The sequence below is a fragment of the Mustela nigripes genome, chromosome 13 (genome assembly GCF_022355385.1).
Source record: "Mustela nigripes isolate SB6536 chromosome 13, MUSNIG.SB6536, whole genome shotgun sequence".
NCBI classification, from domain to species: Eukaryota; Metazoa; Chordata; class Mammalia; order Carnivora; family Mustelidae; genus Mustela; species Mustela nigripes.
Window position 1 is genome coordinate 50,447,606 of NC_081569.1, and position 21,919 is coordinate 50,469,524.

Consider the following 21,919-nt stretch of genomic DNA (forward strand, 5'->3'; position numbering starts at 1 on the left):
CATCTTTTTGTGACTTCTTCAATTTCTTTCATGAGTGTTCTGTAGTTCCTTGAGTACAGATCCTTTACCTCTTTTGTTAGGTTTATTCTCAGGTATCTTATGGTTCTTGGTGCTATAGTAAATGGAATTGATTCTCTAATTTCCCTTTCTGTATTTTCATTGTTAGTGTATAAGAAAGCCACTGATTTCTGCACATTGACTTTGTATCCTGCCACGTTGCTGAATTGCTGTATGAGTTCTAGTAGTTTGGGGGTGGAGTCTTTTGGGTTTTCCATATAAAGAATCATGTCATCTGCAAAGAGAGAGAGTTTGACTTCTTCATTACCAATTTGGATACCTTTTATTTCCCTTTGTTGTCTGATTGCTGTTGCTAGGACTTCAAATACTATGTTGAACAAGAGTGGTGAGAGTGGGCATCCTTGTCTTGTTCCTGATCTCAATGGGAAGGCTGCAAGCTTTTTCCCATTGAGGATGATATTTGCTGTGGGTCTTTCATAGATAGATTTGATGAGGTTCAGGAATGTTACCTCTATTCCTATACTTTGAAGCATTTTGATCAGGAACAGATGCTGGATTTTGTCAAATGCTTTTTCTGCATCAATTGAGAGGACCATGTGGTTCTTCTCTCTTCTCATATTAATTTGTTGTATCACATTGATTGATTTGCGAATGTTGAACCATCCTTTTAGCCCAGGGATGAATCCCACCGATCATGTTGGATAATCTTTTTAATGTGCTATTGGATCCTGTTGGCTAGGATCTTGTTGAGAATCTTAGCATCCATATTCATCAGTGATATTGGTCTAAAATTCTCCTTTTTGGTAGGGTCTTTGCCTGGTTTGGGGATCAGGGTAATACTGGCTTCATGGAGTCTGGAAGTTTTCCTTATGCTTCAATTTTTTGAAACAGCTTCAGGAGAATAGGTGTTATTTCTTCTTTGAAGGTTTGGTAGAATTCCTCAGGGAATCTGACAGGTCCTGGGCTTTTGTTTTTTGGGAGATTTTTGATCACTGCTTCAATCTCGTTATTAGATATCGGTCTATTCAGGTTGTCGATTTCTTTCTGGTTCAATTTTGATAGTTTATATTTTTCCTGGAATGCATCCATTTCATCTAGGTTGCTCGGCTTATTAGCATATAACTGTTGATAATAACTTCTGATGATTGTTTCTACTTCCTTGGTGTTAGTTGTGATCTCTCCCTTTTCATTCATAATTTTATGAATTTGGGCTTTCTCTCTTTTCTTTTGGATTAGTGTCTCCAATGGTTTATCGATCTTATTGATTCTTTCAAAAAACAAGCTTCTAGTTTTATTGATACGTTCTACTGTATCTCTGGTTTCTACCTCATTGATCTCAGCTCTAATCTTGATTATTTCCCTTCTTATGTATGGAATTGGTTTGATTTGTTGTTGATTCTCCAGTTCTTTAAGGTGTAGAGACAGCTGGTGTGTTCTGGATTTTTCATTTTTTTTGAGGGAGGCTTGGATGGCTATGTATTTTCCCCTTAGGACCGCCTTTGCTGAATCCCATAGGTTTTGGACCAAAGTGTCTTCATTCTCATTGGTTTCCATGAATTGTTTCAGTTCTTCTTTGATCTCCTGGTTGATCCAAGCATTCTTAAGCAAGGTGGTCTTTAGCTTCCAGGTGTTTGAGTTCCTTCTGAACTTTTCCTTGTGATTGAGCTCCAGTTTCAAAGCATTGTGATCTGAGAATATGCAGGGAATAATCTCAGTCTTTTGGTATCGGTTGAGTCCTGATTTGTGACCCAGTATGTGGTCAATTCTGGAGAAGGTTCTGAGTGCACTTGAGAAGAATGAGTATTCTGTTGTTTTAGGGTGGAATGTTCTGTATATATCTATGAGGTCCATCTGGCCCAATGTCATTCAATGCTCTTGTTTCTATATTGATTTTCTGCTTCAATGATCTAATTCTGAGAGAGGCGTGTTAAGATCTCCTATGATTAGTGTATTCATATCAATATGACTCTTTATCTTGATATCTTTAGAGTTGAATCATTCATAAGGGAAAGAAATAATATCTGAAGTGTGGCTCAAACTCCTTCTAGCTCCATGTATCAGTAAGATAAAAGATCTTGCTGGCAATTGGCAGATATTTGAAGTAAAACTAATCTGAGCTAATTTCAGTTTAATTAAAGATTATTCTAAGCCCCAGTTCAACTAGACCCAGTTCCTAAGAAGGAATCTGAAGATCATATCCTCATTCTAACTTCTTTTTATTTTTATTTTTCATTTTAATTTAATTTTTTCAGTGTTCCAAAATTCATTGTTTATGCACCATGCCTAGTGCTCCATGCAAAACATGCTCTCCATAATACCCACCACCAGGCTAACCCCATAGCCCACTCTCCCCCTCCAGAACCCTCAGTTTGTTTTATTTGTCAGAGAGATAGATAGAGAGAGAGCGAGCATATAAGTAGGGGGAGCTGCAAGCAGAGAGAGAGGGAGAAGCAGGATCCCTGGTGAGCAAGGAGACTGATGTGGGACTCAATCCTAGGACCCCAGGATCCTCACCTGAAGCAAAGGCAGACACTTAACTGACTGAGCCACCCAGGTGTCCCCCTCATTCTAACTTTTGGACAGAGGAAAAGGATTGAACTTTCTGAAGAACTAAGCAAAATAAAATAAAATTAAATACTATTATTCATTTTCCATTTAATATTGAAGTATTGGAAGTATTAGGAATATAATAAAAAAATTAAGAGCTATGCCAAGAAAATAAAACAAGGAAGAGTATCTCAAAATAGAAAAATATTTATAGACAAAAACTACCAGATGATATAATTATCAGACAAGGACTTTAGAAAACTACTATAAATATATCAAATAAGTGATAAATGAATAAGTAGATGAGGATTTTGGTAGAGAAGTATGAACTCTAAATATTAATGGATATGCTAGATTTGAAAATAACAAGTTTTGAAATTCAAGGAAATGCTTTATATGGGATGAATGACCAAAACTGTGGACAATTCATACAGAATGACCAAAGATGGTGAGGACAGGTTATTAGAAATAATCCAAGCTGAATTAGAGATAAAAGATTAAAAATATTAATAGTATTAATATACTTTGGGGCAAGATCAAATGGTAAAATATATATGTAATTGGGATTCCAGAAGAGGAGAAAAAGAATGGGACAAGGACCAGAATTAACTGCCAAGAATTCATAAAAACATTATCCCAGATACTATGAAACTCAGCAAAATCCAAGCAGTATAAATACAAATAAGACCACAGTATAATAGGTGCTAACCAAATATGAAAAGATTTTTTTTTTAAGATTTTACTTTAGTTTATTTTGAGAAAGAGAGAACACATGGGCAGGAAGAGGTGATGGGAGAGGGAGAGAGATATAATCCCAAGATATAATCCACACTGAGCACAGAGCCTGCCCAGGGTTGAATTCCACAACCATGAGATCATGATCTGAGCCAAAATCAAGAGTCAGATGCTTAACACTCATGCACCCCTGAGAAGAAAATCTTAAAAGCAGAGCAGGAAAAACAAAAAACAAACAAACAACAACAAAACCAGTTCAGAGGAGTGGCAAGAATGATAGTTGACATTTTCAGAAACAATGGACAACATCTCAGTGAAATGCAGTATTTAAAATTCTTAAAGAAAAACAAACTGTGAGGCTAGAATTCCATATCTAGTGAAAATAAACTTTGAAAAGAAAGGTTCAATATGCATTTTAATATTCATAAAAGCTGGGAATTTGTTGCCAGCAGACCTACATAAAAAATCATGCCAAAGGAAATTCTTCATGTCAACAGGAAAATACGGAAGATGGAAATCTGAATTAATGAGGAAGAATGAAAAGATCTGGAAATGGCAAATCAGTGTGTAAAAATGGCAAAAGTCCATTTTTACCTTGTATTATTTACTTTGTAAGATAATTATCTGCCTAAAAAAATTAGGTATTATGGGGCTTATAACATAAAGAAGTAAAATATATGACAATAATAGCACAGAAGACTTAAATGAGGATAAAAGATATAATATATATAGTAAAATACAGTCTTCATGAAGTATCCTTGAATAACAATTTGGAGTGATTGGTAAGCTACAGATGAATATTGTAATCACCAGAGCATCCACACACAAAAAAGTAATACGCAGAGACATTATATCTAATAACGTCTTCACAGGAGAGAAAATGGAATATTAAAAAAATATTCAATCTAAAAGAAGGCAAAAAATGCAAAGGAATGGAGAATAATGGGACAAAATATAATGAAATCAAATATAAATGGACGACATACAAATTAAAAAACATTTTCAGACTGTATGAAAGAACGAGATTCAAGTATATACTGTTTACAAGATATAAGATATCAATTCTTAAATATAAAATCACAGATATGCTTTAAGTATGTGGGTGGAGAATGATACCACAGGTGATGTTTAATTTTATGTGTCAACTGGCTATGCATCTTCAGATTAAACAATATTTCTGGTGTATCTGAAATAGTGTTATCATGAGATTACTATTTGAATTGGTGGACTCAGTAAAGTAGATTGCCCTTCACAACGTGGGTGAGGATCATTTAATCCACTGAGGGCCTGAATAGCAAAAAAGGCAGAGGGTGCAGAAATTTTCTCTTTTCTTCCTTGCTTCATTGATTGAGCTGATACATTTCATTTCATCTCTTCTAATTCTTGGACTGGAAATTATGCCACCAGCTACCCAAGTTCTCAGATCTTTGAACTTGGACTGAATGACATGACTGGCTTTCCTGGGTCTTCATTTAGCAGATGGAAGATTATAGAACTTCCTCACTTCCATAATCACACGAACCAAATCATTATAATAAACCACTTCCCTCTTTCCTTCTCTCCCCCTTGCTTTCTTTCTCTTAATTATGTATCTATCCTACTGGTTCTGTTTCTCTGGAGAACCCAATATGCCATGTAAGCATTAACCATGTCATGGTATGGTTGTGTTAATAACAAAGTAAACTTCATGGACCTAAAGTTAATCCGTATTTATAAAATAATTTCATAGTGATAAAAATATCAATTCATCAAGACATATAATCTTAAATATGATTCTTATAGTAAAAGAACTTAAACAATTTATGCATGAATACAGACATATATAAATAAAGAAGTGGAGAACACAAAAGCATAGACTGAGATTTTAATAACATTTTTTTTAAAATTTGTAGGACATGTGATAAAAAACCAGTAGAGGTATGGAAGAATTGAACAACACTAAACAATGTAATCTTGTTGCTATTTATAGAGTATTGCACTCTACAATGAGGAACACAAATACTTTTCAGGTCCACACAAGACATTTGTCAAGATAGAGGATATGCTGGTACAGAAAAAAAGTCTCAGTATATTTCATACAAAATATTTTTATGACCACAATGGAGTTGAATTTAAAATAATTCAGAAAAAAAATGTATATACTTGTGACTTAAGCCAGACACTTTTATTTTTTTTAATTTATTTTAAATTTATTTTCAGCATAACAGTATTCATTATTTTTGCACCACACCCAGTGCTCCATGCAATCCATGCCCTCTATAATACCCACCACCTGGTATCCCAACATCCTCCCCCCCCGCCACTTCAAACCCCTCAGATTATTTTTCAGAGTCCATAGTCTCCCATGGCTCACCTCCCCTTCCAATTTCCCCCAATTTCCTTCTCCTCTCTAACTCCCCTTGTCCTCCATGCTATATGTTATGCTCCACAAATAAGTGAAACTTATTTCACTCAGCATAATCTCTTCCAGCCCCGTCCATGTTGCTACGAAAGTTGGGTATTCATCCTTTCTGATGGAGGCATAATACTCCATAGTGTATATGGACCACATCTTCCTTATCCATTTGTCCGTTGAAGAGCATCTTGGTTCTTTTCACAGTTTGGCGACCATGGCCATTGCTGCTATAAACATTGGGGTACAGATGGCCCTTCTTTTCACTACATCTGTATCTTTGGGGTAAATACCCAGTAGTGCAATGGCAGGGTCATAGGGAAGTTCTATTTTTAATTTCTTGAGGAATCTCCACACTGTTCTCCAAAGAGGCTGCACCAACTTGCGTTCTCACCAACAGTGTAAGACGGTTCCCCTTTCTCCACATCCTCTCCAACACATGCTGTTTCCTGTCTTGCTAATTTTGGCCATTCTAACTGGTGTAAGGTGATATTTTTTAAATAACCCAATGTGTACAGGAAGAAATTAGCTAATATTAGAAAAAATTTTTCTTTTCATATTGTTTTTTGAAAGAGTTTGTGTGGAATTAGTATTATTTTTCTTTTTCTTTCTTTCTTTCTTTCTTTTTTTTTTGAAGCAAGGAAAGATTTTATTGAAGAGACAGCCAAACCAGGAGACAGGAAAGCCAGCCTCAAATCTAGCCCCTCAAAGTGAGAGAGTCAGAAATATTTATTTATTTTTATTTTTTTAATTTTTACTTTTATTTTTATTTTATTTTTATAGATACATTAATTTTGTTTTATTCTCCATTTAAAAGAGTAAATTTGAAAAAACATTTTTTAAATTTATTTTTTATTTTCAGCATAACAGTATTCATTATTTTTGCACCACACTCAGTGCTTCATGCAATCCGTGCCCTCTATAATACCCACCACCTGGTTCCCCCTACCTCCCACCCCCGCCCCTTCAAAACCCTCAGATTGTTTTTCCGAGTCCATAGTCTCTCATGGTTCACCTCCTCTTCCAATTTCCCCCAACTCCCTTCTCCTCTCCATCTCCCCTTGTCCTCCATGCTATTTGTTATGCTCCACAAATAAGGAAACCATAGGATAATTTACTCTCTCTGTTTGACTTATTTCACTCAGCATAATCTCTTCCAGTCCCATCCATGTAGTATTATTTTTCAATAAATGTTTGGTAGATTTCAATAGAGGAGACATCTGGGTCTGAAGTTTTCTTCATGGGAAGATTTTTAAGTACAAATTGAATATCTTTAACACACACACAGCTATTCAACCTACTTCTTCTAGAATTAACTTTGGTAGTTAATGTCCACCTGACCATCACCCCCATTTAAAAATAGCAGTATTTCTCTCAAGATTTTGTCAATGCACTGTTATATTTTTATTATCACACTCATTACTCTCTGACATTCTCTTTCCTACTTGTTTCTTGTCTCCCTGTGGTAAAATTTAAAATTCCAAAGAACAGGGATGTTGTTTGTCTTGTCTATACTGCATTGTGGACACTTAAAATACTACCTGGTTCATGGGAGACAGTAAGTGATTGTTGAATTAGTATAGAATATAATGGAGGGTCAAAAAACTCAGAGATAAATTGTGCAGTACCTTAATATTAAAAACAAAACAAAACAAAAACAAAACCCAGGGCTTCTGGGTGGCACAGTCAGTTGTGTGAACAACTCTTGGTTTCAGGTTGTGATCTCAGGGTCATGAGATGGAGCCTCTTGTAGGGTGCTCAGTGTTGAGTGTGCTTGAGATTCTCTTTCCTACTCCCTCTGCCCCTCTTGCTCATGCTCTCTCTCAAGTAAATAAATCTTTAAACAAAACAAATGAAAAATACCCCATCTATAGGTGGGAATACACACTGAGAAAGGTAGTATTACTTTCCAAAGTCATAGAACATTTACAGATTGAAGATAACACTATGTCCTTAGCTTTTTACTTTATATTTGGCAATTTTTTCACTGTAATGGGTTATTTTTGTGTATATGATTTTGATCAGTAAATAAGCTATACACTATCTTAAGTCAATCTGAGGATACAACTATTGAAAATGTTTTTTTTTTTTTTAAATTTTTTATTTTTTATAAACATATATTTTTATCCCCAGGGGTACAGGTCTGTGAATCACCAGGTTTACACACTTCACAGCACTCACCAAAGCACATACCCTCCCCAATGACCATAATCCCACCCCCTTCTCCCAAAGGGGGTTTGAAAATGTTTTTGTTCATTTGTTTTTTCTGAAGTTGTAAATCTAACATGATAAAGCTTTCTCAGCTGGGTTAAAGAGACTCCATTCTGATAATTAGTTTAGATCTTCAGCTTAATTTTATCCTATGTATTTGGGTGAATATTAAAAAGTGGGAAAGTCCCAAATCATAATTACAGAAAAATACCACATTTTTAAGAGTCTTTTGTGGCAGGACTCTAACCTACTCCAGGATTGGGCTATTATTCCACAATTATATATTATTATGTGTAATTAATAATTATTATTTATTTATAAAATTATATGACATCATTATATAGTATATAATAACCTTTCCACTTATGTCTCCTTTCTCTGTTTTCCTGTTCTATATTTTGATCATTCTAACTCTCCTTAGCTCTTTTTTTCTCTCCCCTTTTTCTTCTTTTCACAGTGTGGTTTTGAGCTGAAAACAGACTAGGACAAATACATATTTGATTATGAATTATAGTTAGTTCACAAAGATTTGTGTTCATTATTTCAATTGCAAAATGACTCATAAACTCAGATTTTCCTTTAATGCGAAATAATAAAAACTGGTATAAAAAAGTTGATTGTAATTGCTCTGAACCCTAATTTATGTTAATAATCTTCAATACAGAAAATAAAGTTATTCTTTTTTGTTTTTGCTGAGCTGAGTAAAAGTGAATAAACAACAAATAATGAGATCATGATACATCTTTTAACATTCTATTTTGAAAGTCACTTTCCCTTCAGTAAATGGTCTATCTTACACCAAACAGTTTTTTCTATAAGAAGAATTATGCCTTCAAAGTCTTCATGAACATTATTTATATTCTGTTTATGTCTTCATCACCAGAAAAATGCTGACTCTTACATACTCATTACTGACTTGGACACTTTATTTGATTTTAGGGACAGATCATGGTGATGTTAGAGAATGAGTAAAGCACTTGCCTGGAGTGCAAGATCTTGAGGGAATTGCAAAAATCCCAATAACTTAGTAATAAAGATAAATAATATTTTATAAGACTCCACCCCCAAACTACTAGAACTCATATAGCAATTCAGCAACATGGCAGGATAAAAAGTCAATGTACAGAAATCAGTGGTTTTCTTATACACTAATAATGAAAATACTGAAAGGGAAATTAGAGAATCAATTCCATTTACTACAGCACCAAGAACCTTAAGATACCTAGGAATCAACCTAACCAAAGAGGTAAAGGATCTGTACTCAAGGAACTACAGAACACTCATGAAAGAAATTGAAGAAGACACAAATAGATGGAAGACCATTCCATGCTCTTGGATTGGAAGAATAAACATTGTTAAAATGTCTATACTGCCTAGAGCAATCTATACTTTAAATGCCATTCCGATCAAAATTCCACCGGTATTCTTCAAAGAGCTGGGGCAAATAATCCTAAAATTTGTATGGAATCAGAAGAGACCCCAAATCACTAAGGAAATGTTGAAAAACAAAAATAAAACTGGGGGCATCACGTTACCTGATTTCAAGCTTTACTACAAAGCTGTGATCACCAAGACAGCATGGTACTGGCATAAAAACAGACACATAGACCAGTGGAACAGAGTAGAGAGCCCAGATATGGAGCCTCAACTCTATGGTCAAATAATCTTCGACAAAACAGGAAAAAAATATACAGTGGAAAAAAGTCTCTTCAATAAATGGTGCTGGGAAAACTGGGCAGCTATATGTAGAAGAATGAAACTCAACCATTCTCTTACACTGTACACAAATATAAACAAAATGGATAGAAGACCTCAATGTTCTTTCCATAGTTTGGCTATTGTGGACATTGCTGCTATAAACATTCGGGTGCATGTGCCCCTTTGGATCACTACGTTTGTATCTTTAGGGTAAATACCCAATAGTGCAATTGCTGGGTCATAGGGCAGTTCTATTTTCAACATTTTGAGGAACCTCCATGCTGTTTTCCAGAGTGGCTGCACCAGCTTGCATTCCCACCAACAGTGTAGGAGGAGAACCTAGATGTCCATCAACAGATGAATGGATCAAGAAGATGTGGTATATATACACAATGGAATACTATGCAGCCATCAAAAGAAATGAATTCTTGCCATTTGCGACAACATGGATGGAACTAGAGCGTATCATGCTTAGTGAAATAAGTTAAGCAGAGAAAGACAACTATCATATGATCTCCCTGATATGAGGAAGTGGTGATTCAACATGGGGGCTTAAGTGGGTAGGAGAAGAATAAATGAAACAAGATGGGATTGGGAGGGAGACAAACCATAAGTGACTCTTAATCTCACAAAACAAACTGGAGGAGGTTTGGGAGAAGGGGGTGGGATTATGGACATTGGGGAGGGTATGTGCTTTGGTGAGTGCTGTGAAGTGTGTAAACCTGGTGATTCACAGACCTGTACCCCTGGGGATAAAAATATATGTTTATAAAAAATAAAAAATTAGAAAAAAAAAAAAAGAAGACCTCAATGTGAGACAGGAATCCATCAGAATCCTAGAGGAGAACATAGGCAGTAATCTCTTCGATATCAGCCACAGCAACTTCTTTCAAGATATGTCTCCAAAGGCAAAGGAAACAAAAAAGCAAAGATGAACTTTTGCGACTTCATCAAAATCAAAAGCTTCTGCACAGCAAAGGAAATAGTCAAGAAAACAAAGAGGCAATCCACGGAATGGGAGAAGATATTTGCAAATGACAGTACAGACAAAAGGTTGATATCCAGGATCTATAATAAACTCCTCAGGGCGCCTGGGTGGCTCAGTAGGTTAAGCCGCTGCCTTCGGCTCAGGTTATGATCTCAGGGTCCTGGGATCGAGTCCCGCATCGGGCTCTCTGCTCAGCAGGGAGCCTGCTTCCATCTCTCTCTCTCTCTCTGCCTGCCTCTCCATCTACTTGTGATCTCTCTCTATCAAATAAATAAATAAAATCTTAAAAAATATATAATAAACTCCTCAAAGCCAACACACACAAAACAGACAATCATATCAAAAAATGGGCAAAAGATATGGACAGACATTTCTCCAAGACATACAAATGGCTATCAGACACATGAAAAAATGTTCATCATCACTAGCTGTCAGGGAGATTCAACTTAAAACTACATTGAGATATCACCTTACACCACTTAGTATGGCCAGAATTAGCAAGACAAGAAACAATATGTGTTGGAGAGGATGTGGAGAAAGGGAAACCCTCTTCCACTGTTGGTGAGAATGCAAGTTGGTGCTGCCACTTTGGAGAACAGTGTGGAGATTCCTCAAGAAATTAAAAATAGATCTTCCCTATGACCCTACCAATGCACTCCTGGGTATTTACCCCAAAGATACAGATGTCGTGAAAAGAAGTGCCATCTGTACCCCCAATGTTTATAGCAGCAATGGCCACGGTCATCAAACAGTGGAAAGAACCAAGATGCCCTTCAACGGATGAATGGATAAGGAAGATGTGGTCCATATACACTATGGAGTATTATGCCTCCATCAGAAAGGACAAATACCCAACTTTCGTAGCAACATGGACGGGACTGGAAGAGATTATGCTGAGTGAAATAAGTCAAGCAGAGAGAGTCAATTATCATATGGTTTCACTTATTTGTGGAGCATAACAAAAAGCATGGAGGACATGGGGAATTAGAGAGAAGGGGGTTGTGGTAAATTGTAAGGGGAGGTGAATCATGAGAGATTATGGACTCTGAAAAGCAATCTGAGGGGTTTGAAGTGCCGGGGATTGGGAGGTCGGGGTACCAGGTGGTGGGTATTATAGAGGGCAGGGATTGCATGGAGCACTGGGTGTGGTGAAAAAATAATGATACTATTATGCTGAAAATAAATAAATGAAAAAAGAATCCAAATTAATTTTAAAATACGTGATGAACAAAATAAATGCCAAACTTGAATAAAGATAGAATCAGTATGTGTCATGCTGAACCATACTGGGAATTCATGCAAAAGGAAATATCTGTAATATTGATGTCTACATTAAAAATTTGATTATTCTGTTTCCAATTTTCACATTAACTGTGATTTTTAATATATTACATTGACATGTTATTTATCTTGACTATTAAGTTTTTTGGTACCCTGGTAAATTTTGTACCTAAGGCAAATACTTCACTATTCTCACCTTCTCAATATGGCCCTGCTTGCTTTCTTGATATATATATTAATCTTCTATCACTTATTTATAGTTGGGGGTTATTATAAGATATAAATACCTTTTTTTTTTAATTTTTTATTTTTTATAAACATATATTTTATCCCCAGGGGTACAGGTCTGTGAATCACCAGGTTTACACACTTCACAGCACTCACCAAATCACATACCCTCCCCAATGTCCATAATCCCACCCCCTTCTCCCAAACCCCCTCCCCCCGGCAACCCTCAGTTTGTTTTGTGAGATTAAGAGTCACTTATGGTTTGTCTCCCTCCCAATCCCATCTTGTTTCATTTATTCTTCTACCCACTTAAGCCTCCATGTTGCATCACCACTTCCTCATATACCTTTTTAATGTTCTATTTACTTTTGAGCTAATAAATATGCTTCCAAATAAGGTTCTGTTATCTCATTTACTGATAGGATTTTGATTTTAGAATTCAGAATTAATACAGTGTGGCATTATGTGACACATTTAAAAATATCTTTTCCAAAGCTCTGGTATTTCCCCATGTCTAATTTAGTTGACATTCTAATAGCTCCCTTTGGAAATATTCTGTAGGGTTGTGGTAGTCTCAAGTCTCCAAAGCACTTTCTCATTGCATCATAAAGAGTTAAAGGAGTTTCGAAAGTCTAAGGTCCCTATGTGAGAACAAGTATTTTTTTTTCAGGAGAGGAAGGATGGCTACTTTGTGAGAATTACATAAAACCCCCAGAGACTCTAATTTCCAGGGCTGGGAGTAGTATTCATATCTACAAGAAACAAGGAGAGGACAATGGAGAAGATACTAGAGCTATTCTACTGCTTTTTCTGCTGCCTTGGAATACAATGGAATAGAGGTCAGAATTTCGATAGAAATAGTAGATCCAAAGATCTAAATTTAGCAGTGTGGCATTTTCTTCCTCTCCCCTAGTAGATCTCCATATTCTCTTGATGCTTTGAATTACTTTAATGGTACCAAAAAACTTTCATTCTCTTAACATAAGTAAGTGAAATTATCAATAGTCTTCAGAGAGTTGACATCTGGTGTTAAAACCAAGCAGCATATGAATGAATGATATGTTTTTTTTTTTTGTCCTTATAAATTACAGATGAAGGAAACTACAGAAAGTTAGGCTAAAGTCACCAGAGGAAAAAAACAGATTTTATGATTTTGGAGATGGTTAGCCCAGATATCTTAATTTCCCTGTATAACATATTTGAGGGTATTTTCTTTCTTATAACATATTTGGGGGTATTTTCTTTTCATGGTTCTATTAACAACATAGGGCTTTGACAGAGAAAGTTGTAAAACTGAACAAAGCTTGATGTACAAACAACTGACTGCCTTGGCAATTTTACATGATAACTTTACTGCACTCCATAATTTCTTCTATTAATCACTCAGATTTTTGTGGCTACCATCACCCAGGCTTTACTCTGCAGCCACTGACAAAGGATATCATGATAATATGTCCATTCAGTAGAGCTACTTCTTAATATCTATATATTGTCAGGGTTAGCTTTGGTTTAAACGTTCTTGAATAAGTTACTTATTATTACTGTCATTTTTACATACCATGATCCTTATATCCCTGTCTGATAGAAAGAGCCAACACATTCTATGTGAGAGATGAAAAGCCAGCCTTTTGAAAGCTGGGTGAGTTTCCCAGGGTGATACATTTAGTGAATTGCTGAGCCAACACTCACACATTCTAAAAAGGAATTAGAATCATATAAAAGAATTCCAAACTAATGATATTTCTCTTATTTTTTTAAAGATTTTATTTATTTATTTGACAGAGCTCACAAGTAGGCAGAGAGGCAGGGAGAGAGAGCTGGGGAAGCAGGCTCCCCACCTAGCAGAGAGCCTGATTTGGGGCTTGATCCCAGGACTCCAGGGTCATGACCTGAGCCAAAGGCAGAGGCTTTAACCCACTGAGCCATCCAGTTGTCCCACTAAGGATATTCCTAAAAAAAAATTAAGGAATTTAGAAGTAATTTAACCATCTCATTTTACTGATGAGTGAATTTCCTGGCTGAAGACCTATACATTTGTTTAGTGCTTTTTATGTCCATCATTAGCATCAGTATCAATTAAATCTTTGATCATGTTCTTCAGCTTGAGACACACTTTTAAGAATATATAAAACTTACTAATTTATACTAATTTATAAGCTTCAATCCATATGCTGACAGACTTTACTCTCATATTTTTGGAAACTGTTAAATATATTCATTTCATTAGAATGATATTAATGAGATTTATTTAAAAAGGTAAAGCATCTCATTTTATCAGATTCACTTACATGCAGAAAACATATATATGAGGGAATGGAAATGAATGAGTGGTTCAGATTTAGTAAACTGTAAGGATACCACTCAAGAGAAAATGATTAGTTCTGAGCAGTGACTTATACATATTATTTTGTTGACTAATTGTTAAGAATAGAATATGGTAGGAAGTGTATTTATCACTCATTTTTGTTTGAAAGGAAACAAAAAAATAAGGTTTTTTGTTTTGTTTTCAGAAATAATGGCAAGACAGGCATGGGATATAATGGAGTAGCAATTAACAAGAGGACAAGAAGAGAGATTGAAAATATTTCAGACAGAAAAGAACATGAATATATGATAGGGAGAAAGAAGAGAAAATGATAAAAAAGAGTAAGATTTAAAGTAAGCAAAACAAATAGGGAAAGAAAATTTGGGGAAATGAGTTCAATAAATTAAAAGGGGAAAAGAAACTGTAGTCAAACTTACAAAAATAAGTTAGGAAAATGAAGACTTGGGTAAAAATAATTTAAAAATGAATAAGGAAAATGAAGTTGAAAGGGGAGAGAAAGAGGACAGAACATAAGGAAGGAAGCATGAGTGAATGTTTCAAAGAGATGGGGAAGTAAGACCCTTGGGTCTTTAAACACCTGGCTCCAGAAGCTGATCTGACCAAGGTTTGCACTTTAGGCATGCACAGCTTACTGGTAGAAGTTTGTGTCCCCACCCTAAAAATGAGAGTGGCCCTTCTCCCTTACCTTTCCTACTTCTCTATTGTATCATCCACACCACAGTGATAACAATCTATGAATTAGCTGAAATGGTAAGAAAGATTGGAGATACAGTGGTGAGGATTTAGATTTTTGTTTCAGCTTCCTTTGACAATTCTTTTTCCCACTAACTGGCTAAAATAGGATATTTTTATTCTAAAAAGGGCCATAATTTGTAGAAATTTCCCCAGAAATTTATTTTACCTTAAAAAGTTCTCATCTTTTATGTAGTCTCAGATTTATGCCAGCCACTGTTTCAGAATCACAGGTACAGAAGGTACAAAGATGAGAAGAGGATATGTGATGAAAATGAATCAAATATGTTAGGTAGTAGGTAATACCATCTGTTTAGGTAATAGTTAAAAAACAGGAGTAAAAGACAGGAAATAGGCAGAGTGAAGGAGCCTATCACAAACACCTTCAAAAATCCTCTGATGTCTTAGACATATCATTGAGCACTAACACATCATGAAATAATACAGTCTGAATGAGCTTGTGGGATTCAAAAATCCTAAGTAAGTAAAAGGGGGCTTTGAATTATGTTTGTGAGTATATTTTTATAGGAAGATAATGGAATGAATGTTGAGACAAATGGCTGTCCAAATGTTGAAAAGTTGAGAAGTGAACAGAGAAGCTAATTTGGAGAGCCAAAAAAAAATTATTTTTCTTGGGTCTGTTGGTCACTTGCATGTCTTCTTTAGAGAAGCATCTGTTCATGTCTTCTGCCCATTTTTTTTTTTTCAGCATAACAGTATTCTTTGTTTTTGCACCACACCCAGTGCTCCATGCAATCAGTGCCCTCTCTAATACCCACCACCTGGTACCCCCAACCTCCCACCCCCACCACTTCAAAACCCTCAGATTGTTTTTCAGAGTCCATAGTCTCTCATGGTTCACCTCCCCTTACAATTCCCCCCAACTCCCTTCCCCTCTAACTCTCCTTGTCCTCCATGCTATTTGTTATGCTCCATAAATAAGTGAAACCATATGATAATTGACTCTCTCTGCTTGATTTATTTCACTCAGCATAATCTCTTCCAGTACCATCCATGTTGCTACAAAAGTTGAGTATTCATCCTTTCTGATGGAGGCATAATACTCCATAGTGTACATGGACCACATATTCCTTATCCATTTGTCCGTTGAATAAATGGTGCTGGGAAAACTGGACAGCTATATGTAGAAGAATGAAACTCAACCATACACAAAGATAAACTCAAAAAAGATAAAAGACCTCAACGTGAGACAGGAATCCATCAGAATCCTAGAGGAGAACATAGGCAGTAATCTCAGTAATCTCTTAGATATCAGCCACAGCAACTTCTTTCAAGATAAGTCTCCAAAGGCAAAGGAAACAAAAGCAAAAATAAACTTTTGGGACTTCAAAATCAAAAGCTTCTGCACAGCAAAGGAAACAGTCAAGAAAACAAAGAGGCAATCCGTGGAATGGGAGAAGATATTTGCAAATGACAGTACAGACAAAAGGTTGATATCCAGGATCTATAAAGAACTCCTCAAACTCAACACACATGAAACAGATAATCATATCAACAAAATGGGCAGAAGATATGAACAGACACTTCTCCAATGAAGACATACAAATGGCTATCAGACACATGAAAACATGTTCATCATCACTAGCCCTCAGGGAGATTCAAATTAAAACCACATTGAGATATCACCTTACACCAGTTAGAATGACCAAAATTAGGAAGACAGGAAACAACATGTGTTGGAGGGGATGTGGAGAAAGGGGAACCCTCTTCCACTGTTGGTGTGAATGCAAGTTGATTCAGCCACTTTGGAGAACAGTGTGGAGATTCCTCAAGAAATTAAAAATAGAGCTTCCCTATGACCCTCCCATTGCACTCCTGGGTATTTACCCCAAAGATACAGATGTAGTGAAAAGAAGGGCCATATGTACCCCAATGTTTATAGCAGCAATGGCTACCGTTGCCAAATTGTGGAAAGAACCAAGATGCTCTTCTGCCCATTTCCTGACTGGGTTTTTTGTTTTTTTAGGTGTTGAGTTTGATAAGTTTTTTTTTTTTAAATAGATTTTGGATACTAGCCCTTTATCTGATAAGACTTTTGCAAATATCTTCTCCCATTCCATAGGTTGCCTTTTACTTTTGTCGACTATTTCCTTTGCTGTATCAAAACTTTTTATATCAATGAAGTCCCAGTAATTAATTTTTGTTTTTGTTTCTTTTGCCTTTGGAGATGTGTCCAGCAAGAAGTTGCTAAGGATGAGGTCAAAGAGGTTGCTACCTGTGTTCTCTTCTAGGATTTTGATGGATTCCTGTCTCACATTTAGGTCTTTCATCCATTTTGAGTTTATTTTTGTGTATGTATGATGTAAGAAAGTGGTCCACTTTCCTTTTTCTGCATGAAGAATATCTGTCTAATTTTCCCAACATCATTTGCTGAAAAGACTGTCATTTTTCTATTAGTTATTCTTTCCTGCTTTGACTTTAGTTGACATAGAGTTGAGGGTCCGTTTATGGGTTCTCTATTCTGTTCCACTGATCTATGTGTCTGTTTTGGTTTCAGTACCATACTGTCTTGATTATTACAGCTTTGAAATACAGTTTGTGTATCCGGAATTGTGATGCCTCCAGTTTTGGTTCTTTCTCAACATGATTTTGGCTATTTGGGGTCTTTTCTGGTTCCATACAAATTTTAGGATTTTTTTCCCAGCCCTATGAAAAATGTTGATGGTATTTTGATAGGGATTGCATTGAATGTGTAGATTGAGTTGGGTGGCACAGCTAAAATTTTGTGTAGGTCCCACTTTCCCTGTGTGTGTATGCATGTGTTGTTTGTGTATATGTATACTGTATATATACACTGATATATTAAATATGACTTTAAATTCCACCTTTGGCTGTGAGTAATACAATGGAAACCTGTATATTATCCACTCAATTAGCTCAGAGATACTTAAACTAATATTTTTGATGTTTCCTAAAATATGTATCCTAACAATGCACTATATAAACTTACTGCTTTGTTTTTTGACTTTTCTATTTCTCTACTATTCCCTTTCTCTGTTCTAGTCTTTCTAATTACTGACCCTTTAGCGTTTTCTGGCAGATTTCCCCTTTTATAGCACCCCATATCCCACAGAATGTACTTAAAGCAACTGTGCTATTTAGTTAAATAGTATAAGGAAGCACTGGTATATATTATTACATTATATTCTTCTGTAGATTATCAATTTTCAAACTTTAGGGACACTTCATATCTGTTACAACATTTTTTGAATGTGTATCTTAAGTATATGCAAATTATTTATAAAATACATATATACCATTTTTCAATGTGCAAATATAAAAAAATTTTGAATAAAATTAAAATGTAATATGTACACAGATGGATAATTATAAACACCTAATATATATACATATATATATATACATATAATATATATATACTATTTTCTGTTCACTCTTCAATGAATCATCATGTGTCCCGTGTGTTTACCATAGCCCGCTAAACAGACTAAACCTTAAGTCTGGGTTTTCCCTACAATCACTTGGACTTATAAGTCTAGGTTCTATAAAGGTGTGGTTTTTAGACTAGTAATATAATTTTATTTAAGTACACAAAAAAGAACATCCACTGATTAAAGCTGTGTTAATAATTTATTTAAATGAACTAGAACACACTTGCATTCTTCCACTACTTGTCAATCAGAACAAAAGAGAAAACCCATTCTAAACTTAGGTAACCACAGTAGCCTTAGATTTCTTATCTTTGAAAGGAATTTATTAGATTCTAGGCTCTTTATTTTTACTTCTACCTATTTTATTCTATTATTTTATGCATTGATATAACTAATTTTTTAAAATGTTAAACTGGCAAATTTTGTTTTGTAGCATATTGTTTGTTGAAAGGCTAAAATCTCTCCTCTCTTGGGTGTTATACTAGGACCAGAGAAATAAGGAGAATGGGAGTTTATAAGAAACAATTGTGATTTAGATAGGGTTAATGAAATTAGATGAACAAGGTATGGAGTGACTACATATGTGGTATTTACCAGGGATATAGCTAGGAAATTGCCTCTAATTTATGTGGAAAGTGGAGTTATCACTGGGATCCTAATGAGAAGTATGGAGTCAGGGTAAAAGAAAGACACCAGACCAGAGGAGCATAATAGGAGAATTAATAAAAGAATACAGAGAGCAAGGCAGAGTAAGCACACAGGAACTAGGAATTCCACAGGAACTGATAAAAAGGAAGTACTCAGGAAAAAATTGGATTTGGTGAATGAAAAAAAGTATAATTTCAAGAAAATAGCTACATTGCTCAAGCACAGTACAGTCACAAAAATGTAAAGATTGTAATAATTGGAGTTATGTTTTATCTCAGTTAGGAAACTTCTCAGATGATTCAGGAAGGTAGGAATCCCAACATGTAGGACATCAGATTTTTAAAGTGGAGAGCAGGTTTATAGAAGTGCATGGTTGGATGGGACTAAGAATTGTGGTATGAAAACAATATGTTTTGTTTGTTTTGCTTGATTTAAGTCTGGTGTTAACAAAAAGTTTGGGGTTTACCCAGGATGGTGAGGGTTGAGATATGTTGATTTAGCTGATGTGAGAAATATGTCAATTTTTTTTTTAATAGAGGGAGGGAGAGGAAGGGAAAAGGAGGGTAATAGGGAGAATCTTAAGCAGGCTCCATGGTCAGCATGGAGATGGACTCAGGGCTCAAACTTACAACCCTGAGATCATGACCTGAGCTGACCTGAGCTGATATCAAGAATCAGATACTTAACCGACTGAGCTTCAGATATGTAAAATATTCTTAGTTGGAGAAGAATGAGGTTCTAGAGGGAAGAAACAGTAATAACAACAAACTCTGCTTCTTGATATACTGCAGGCAGAGGAGATGGAAAATGACAACAGCACAGTGGTGAAAGAATTCATCCTTCTTGGTCTGACACAGTCTCGAGATATTCAGCTCCTGGTCTTTGTGTTAATTTTAATTTTCTATCTCATCATCCTTCCTGGCAATTTCCTCATCATCCTCACCATCAGATCAGACCCTGGGCTCACAGCTCCCCTCTACTTCTTTCTGGGTAACTTGGCCTTCCTGGATGCATCCTATTCCTTCATTGTAGCTCCCAGGATGCTGGTGGACTTTGTTTCTGAGAAAAAGGTAATCTCCTACAGGGGTTGCATCACTCAGCTCTTTTTCTTGCACTTCCTTGGAGGAGGGGAAGGATTACTCCTTGTTGTGATGGCCTTTGACCGCTACATTGCCATCTGTCGGCCTTTACACTATTCAACTGTCATGAACCCTAGAGCCTGCTATGCCTTGCTGTTGGCTCTGTGGCTTGGAGGCTTCATCCACTCCATTATCCAGGTGGCCCTCATCCTCCGCTTGCCCTTCTGTGGCCCAAACCAACTGGATAACTTCTTCTGTGATGTGCCACAAGTCATCAAGCTGGCCTGCACAGACACTTTTGTGGTGGAACTTCTGATGGTCTTCAACAGTGGTCTGATGACCCTCCTGTGCTTCCTGGGGCTTTTATCTTCCTATGCAGTCATTCTCTGTCATATACGTGGGTCTACTTCTGAAGGGAAGAGCAGAGCACTGTCCACATGCACCACTCATGTTATTATTATACTTCTCATGTTTGGACCTGCTATCTTCATCTACACTCGCCCATTCAGGGCCTTGCCAGCTGACAAGGTAGTTTCCTTCTTCCATACTGTGATCTTTCCATTAATGAATCCTATGATTTATACCCTTCGCAACCAGGAAGTGAAAACTTCCATGAGGAGGTTATTGAGTCGGCATGTGGTCTGCTGAATGGATTTAATAACAGAAAGTAGGAAGAGGAAATTCTTGCTGTAAATCAAACATTCATTTAACAAATATGGTTTTTCACTGAGTACCTCTTATTTGTCAGGTACTTTTGTAGGCAATGAAGGAGAGTTATGCATAATTAGGGAATAAGCTTGGTATGCATAAAGAATACTAAAGAAATACCTGAGTGTTTCTCATTTGGAGTATGATGAAAAATTGTGAGACTTAGGGGAAAATATATGTTACTCTAAGGATCAAATCACTAAGGTATTTTAGGTTGAGATAAGGAGTTCTATTCCAATTGCTGTAAGAATACATGTTAATATTTTAAGCAGGAGAGTTACTCATCCACAATATTTTCTTCTATGGTTTAGAGCAACATCAAGATTCTGGGCAGAGATCAGTAAGCTGCAAAACACCATCAAGAGACAAATGTTATTCTGAAGACATTTTTGGAAAAAAGCCTCTCTCTCCATATATATAATATATCTATATATATCTATATATCTATAGATATCTATATATATCTCAATTGATAGGTATATTCCTCCCCCACCCCATTTTGGTAAATGGGAAAGAAAGGAAAATAATCGATTTTATAGAAAAAATGTCATTAAATTATTTCATTTTTTTTCAGAGTTTCGTGATTATTACTAATGGTTGTTTATAAATCCTCCCTGTATGTTAAACCTTGCCCTCAATTGATTTCATTCATTATGATAATGATAGTTATTTGGTACGATAGACTCTATTAGAGATTACATAAACTACTTTAGTTATTTTAAATGTAATGGGGTTTAGTGTGGGAAATTAGATACTTATAAAATCTTTTAAGGGATAGAAGACTATTTTTTATTATGGATATCCAGATATGACTTCTAGTAAAACAGTATAAAACTAATGTGCCAAGTGATCTACCTCTGAAATAATCAGGGGAATAGGGAAACAAGAAGCCATTTTGCCAGCTACTAACTGAAA

General features: G+C 35.8%; 1 protein-coding gene across 1 annotated transcript; it reads left to right on the forward strand.

Moving 5' to 3' along the window:
- The first annotated feature begins 20,017 nt into the window (after positions 1-20,017).
- On the forward strand, positions 20,018-20,944 carry LOC131998625 (olfactory receptor 4N4C). The gene has a single exon (XM_059371115.1). It carries the CDS (start codon positions 20,018-20,020, stop codon positions 20,942-20,944), a length of 927 nt encoding a protein of 308 aa, XP_059227098.1.
- Positions 20,945-21,919: the final 975 nt, after the last annotated feature.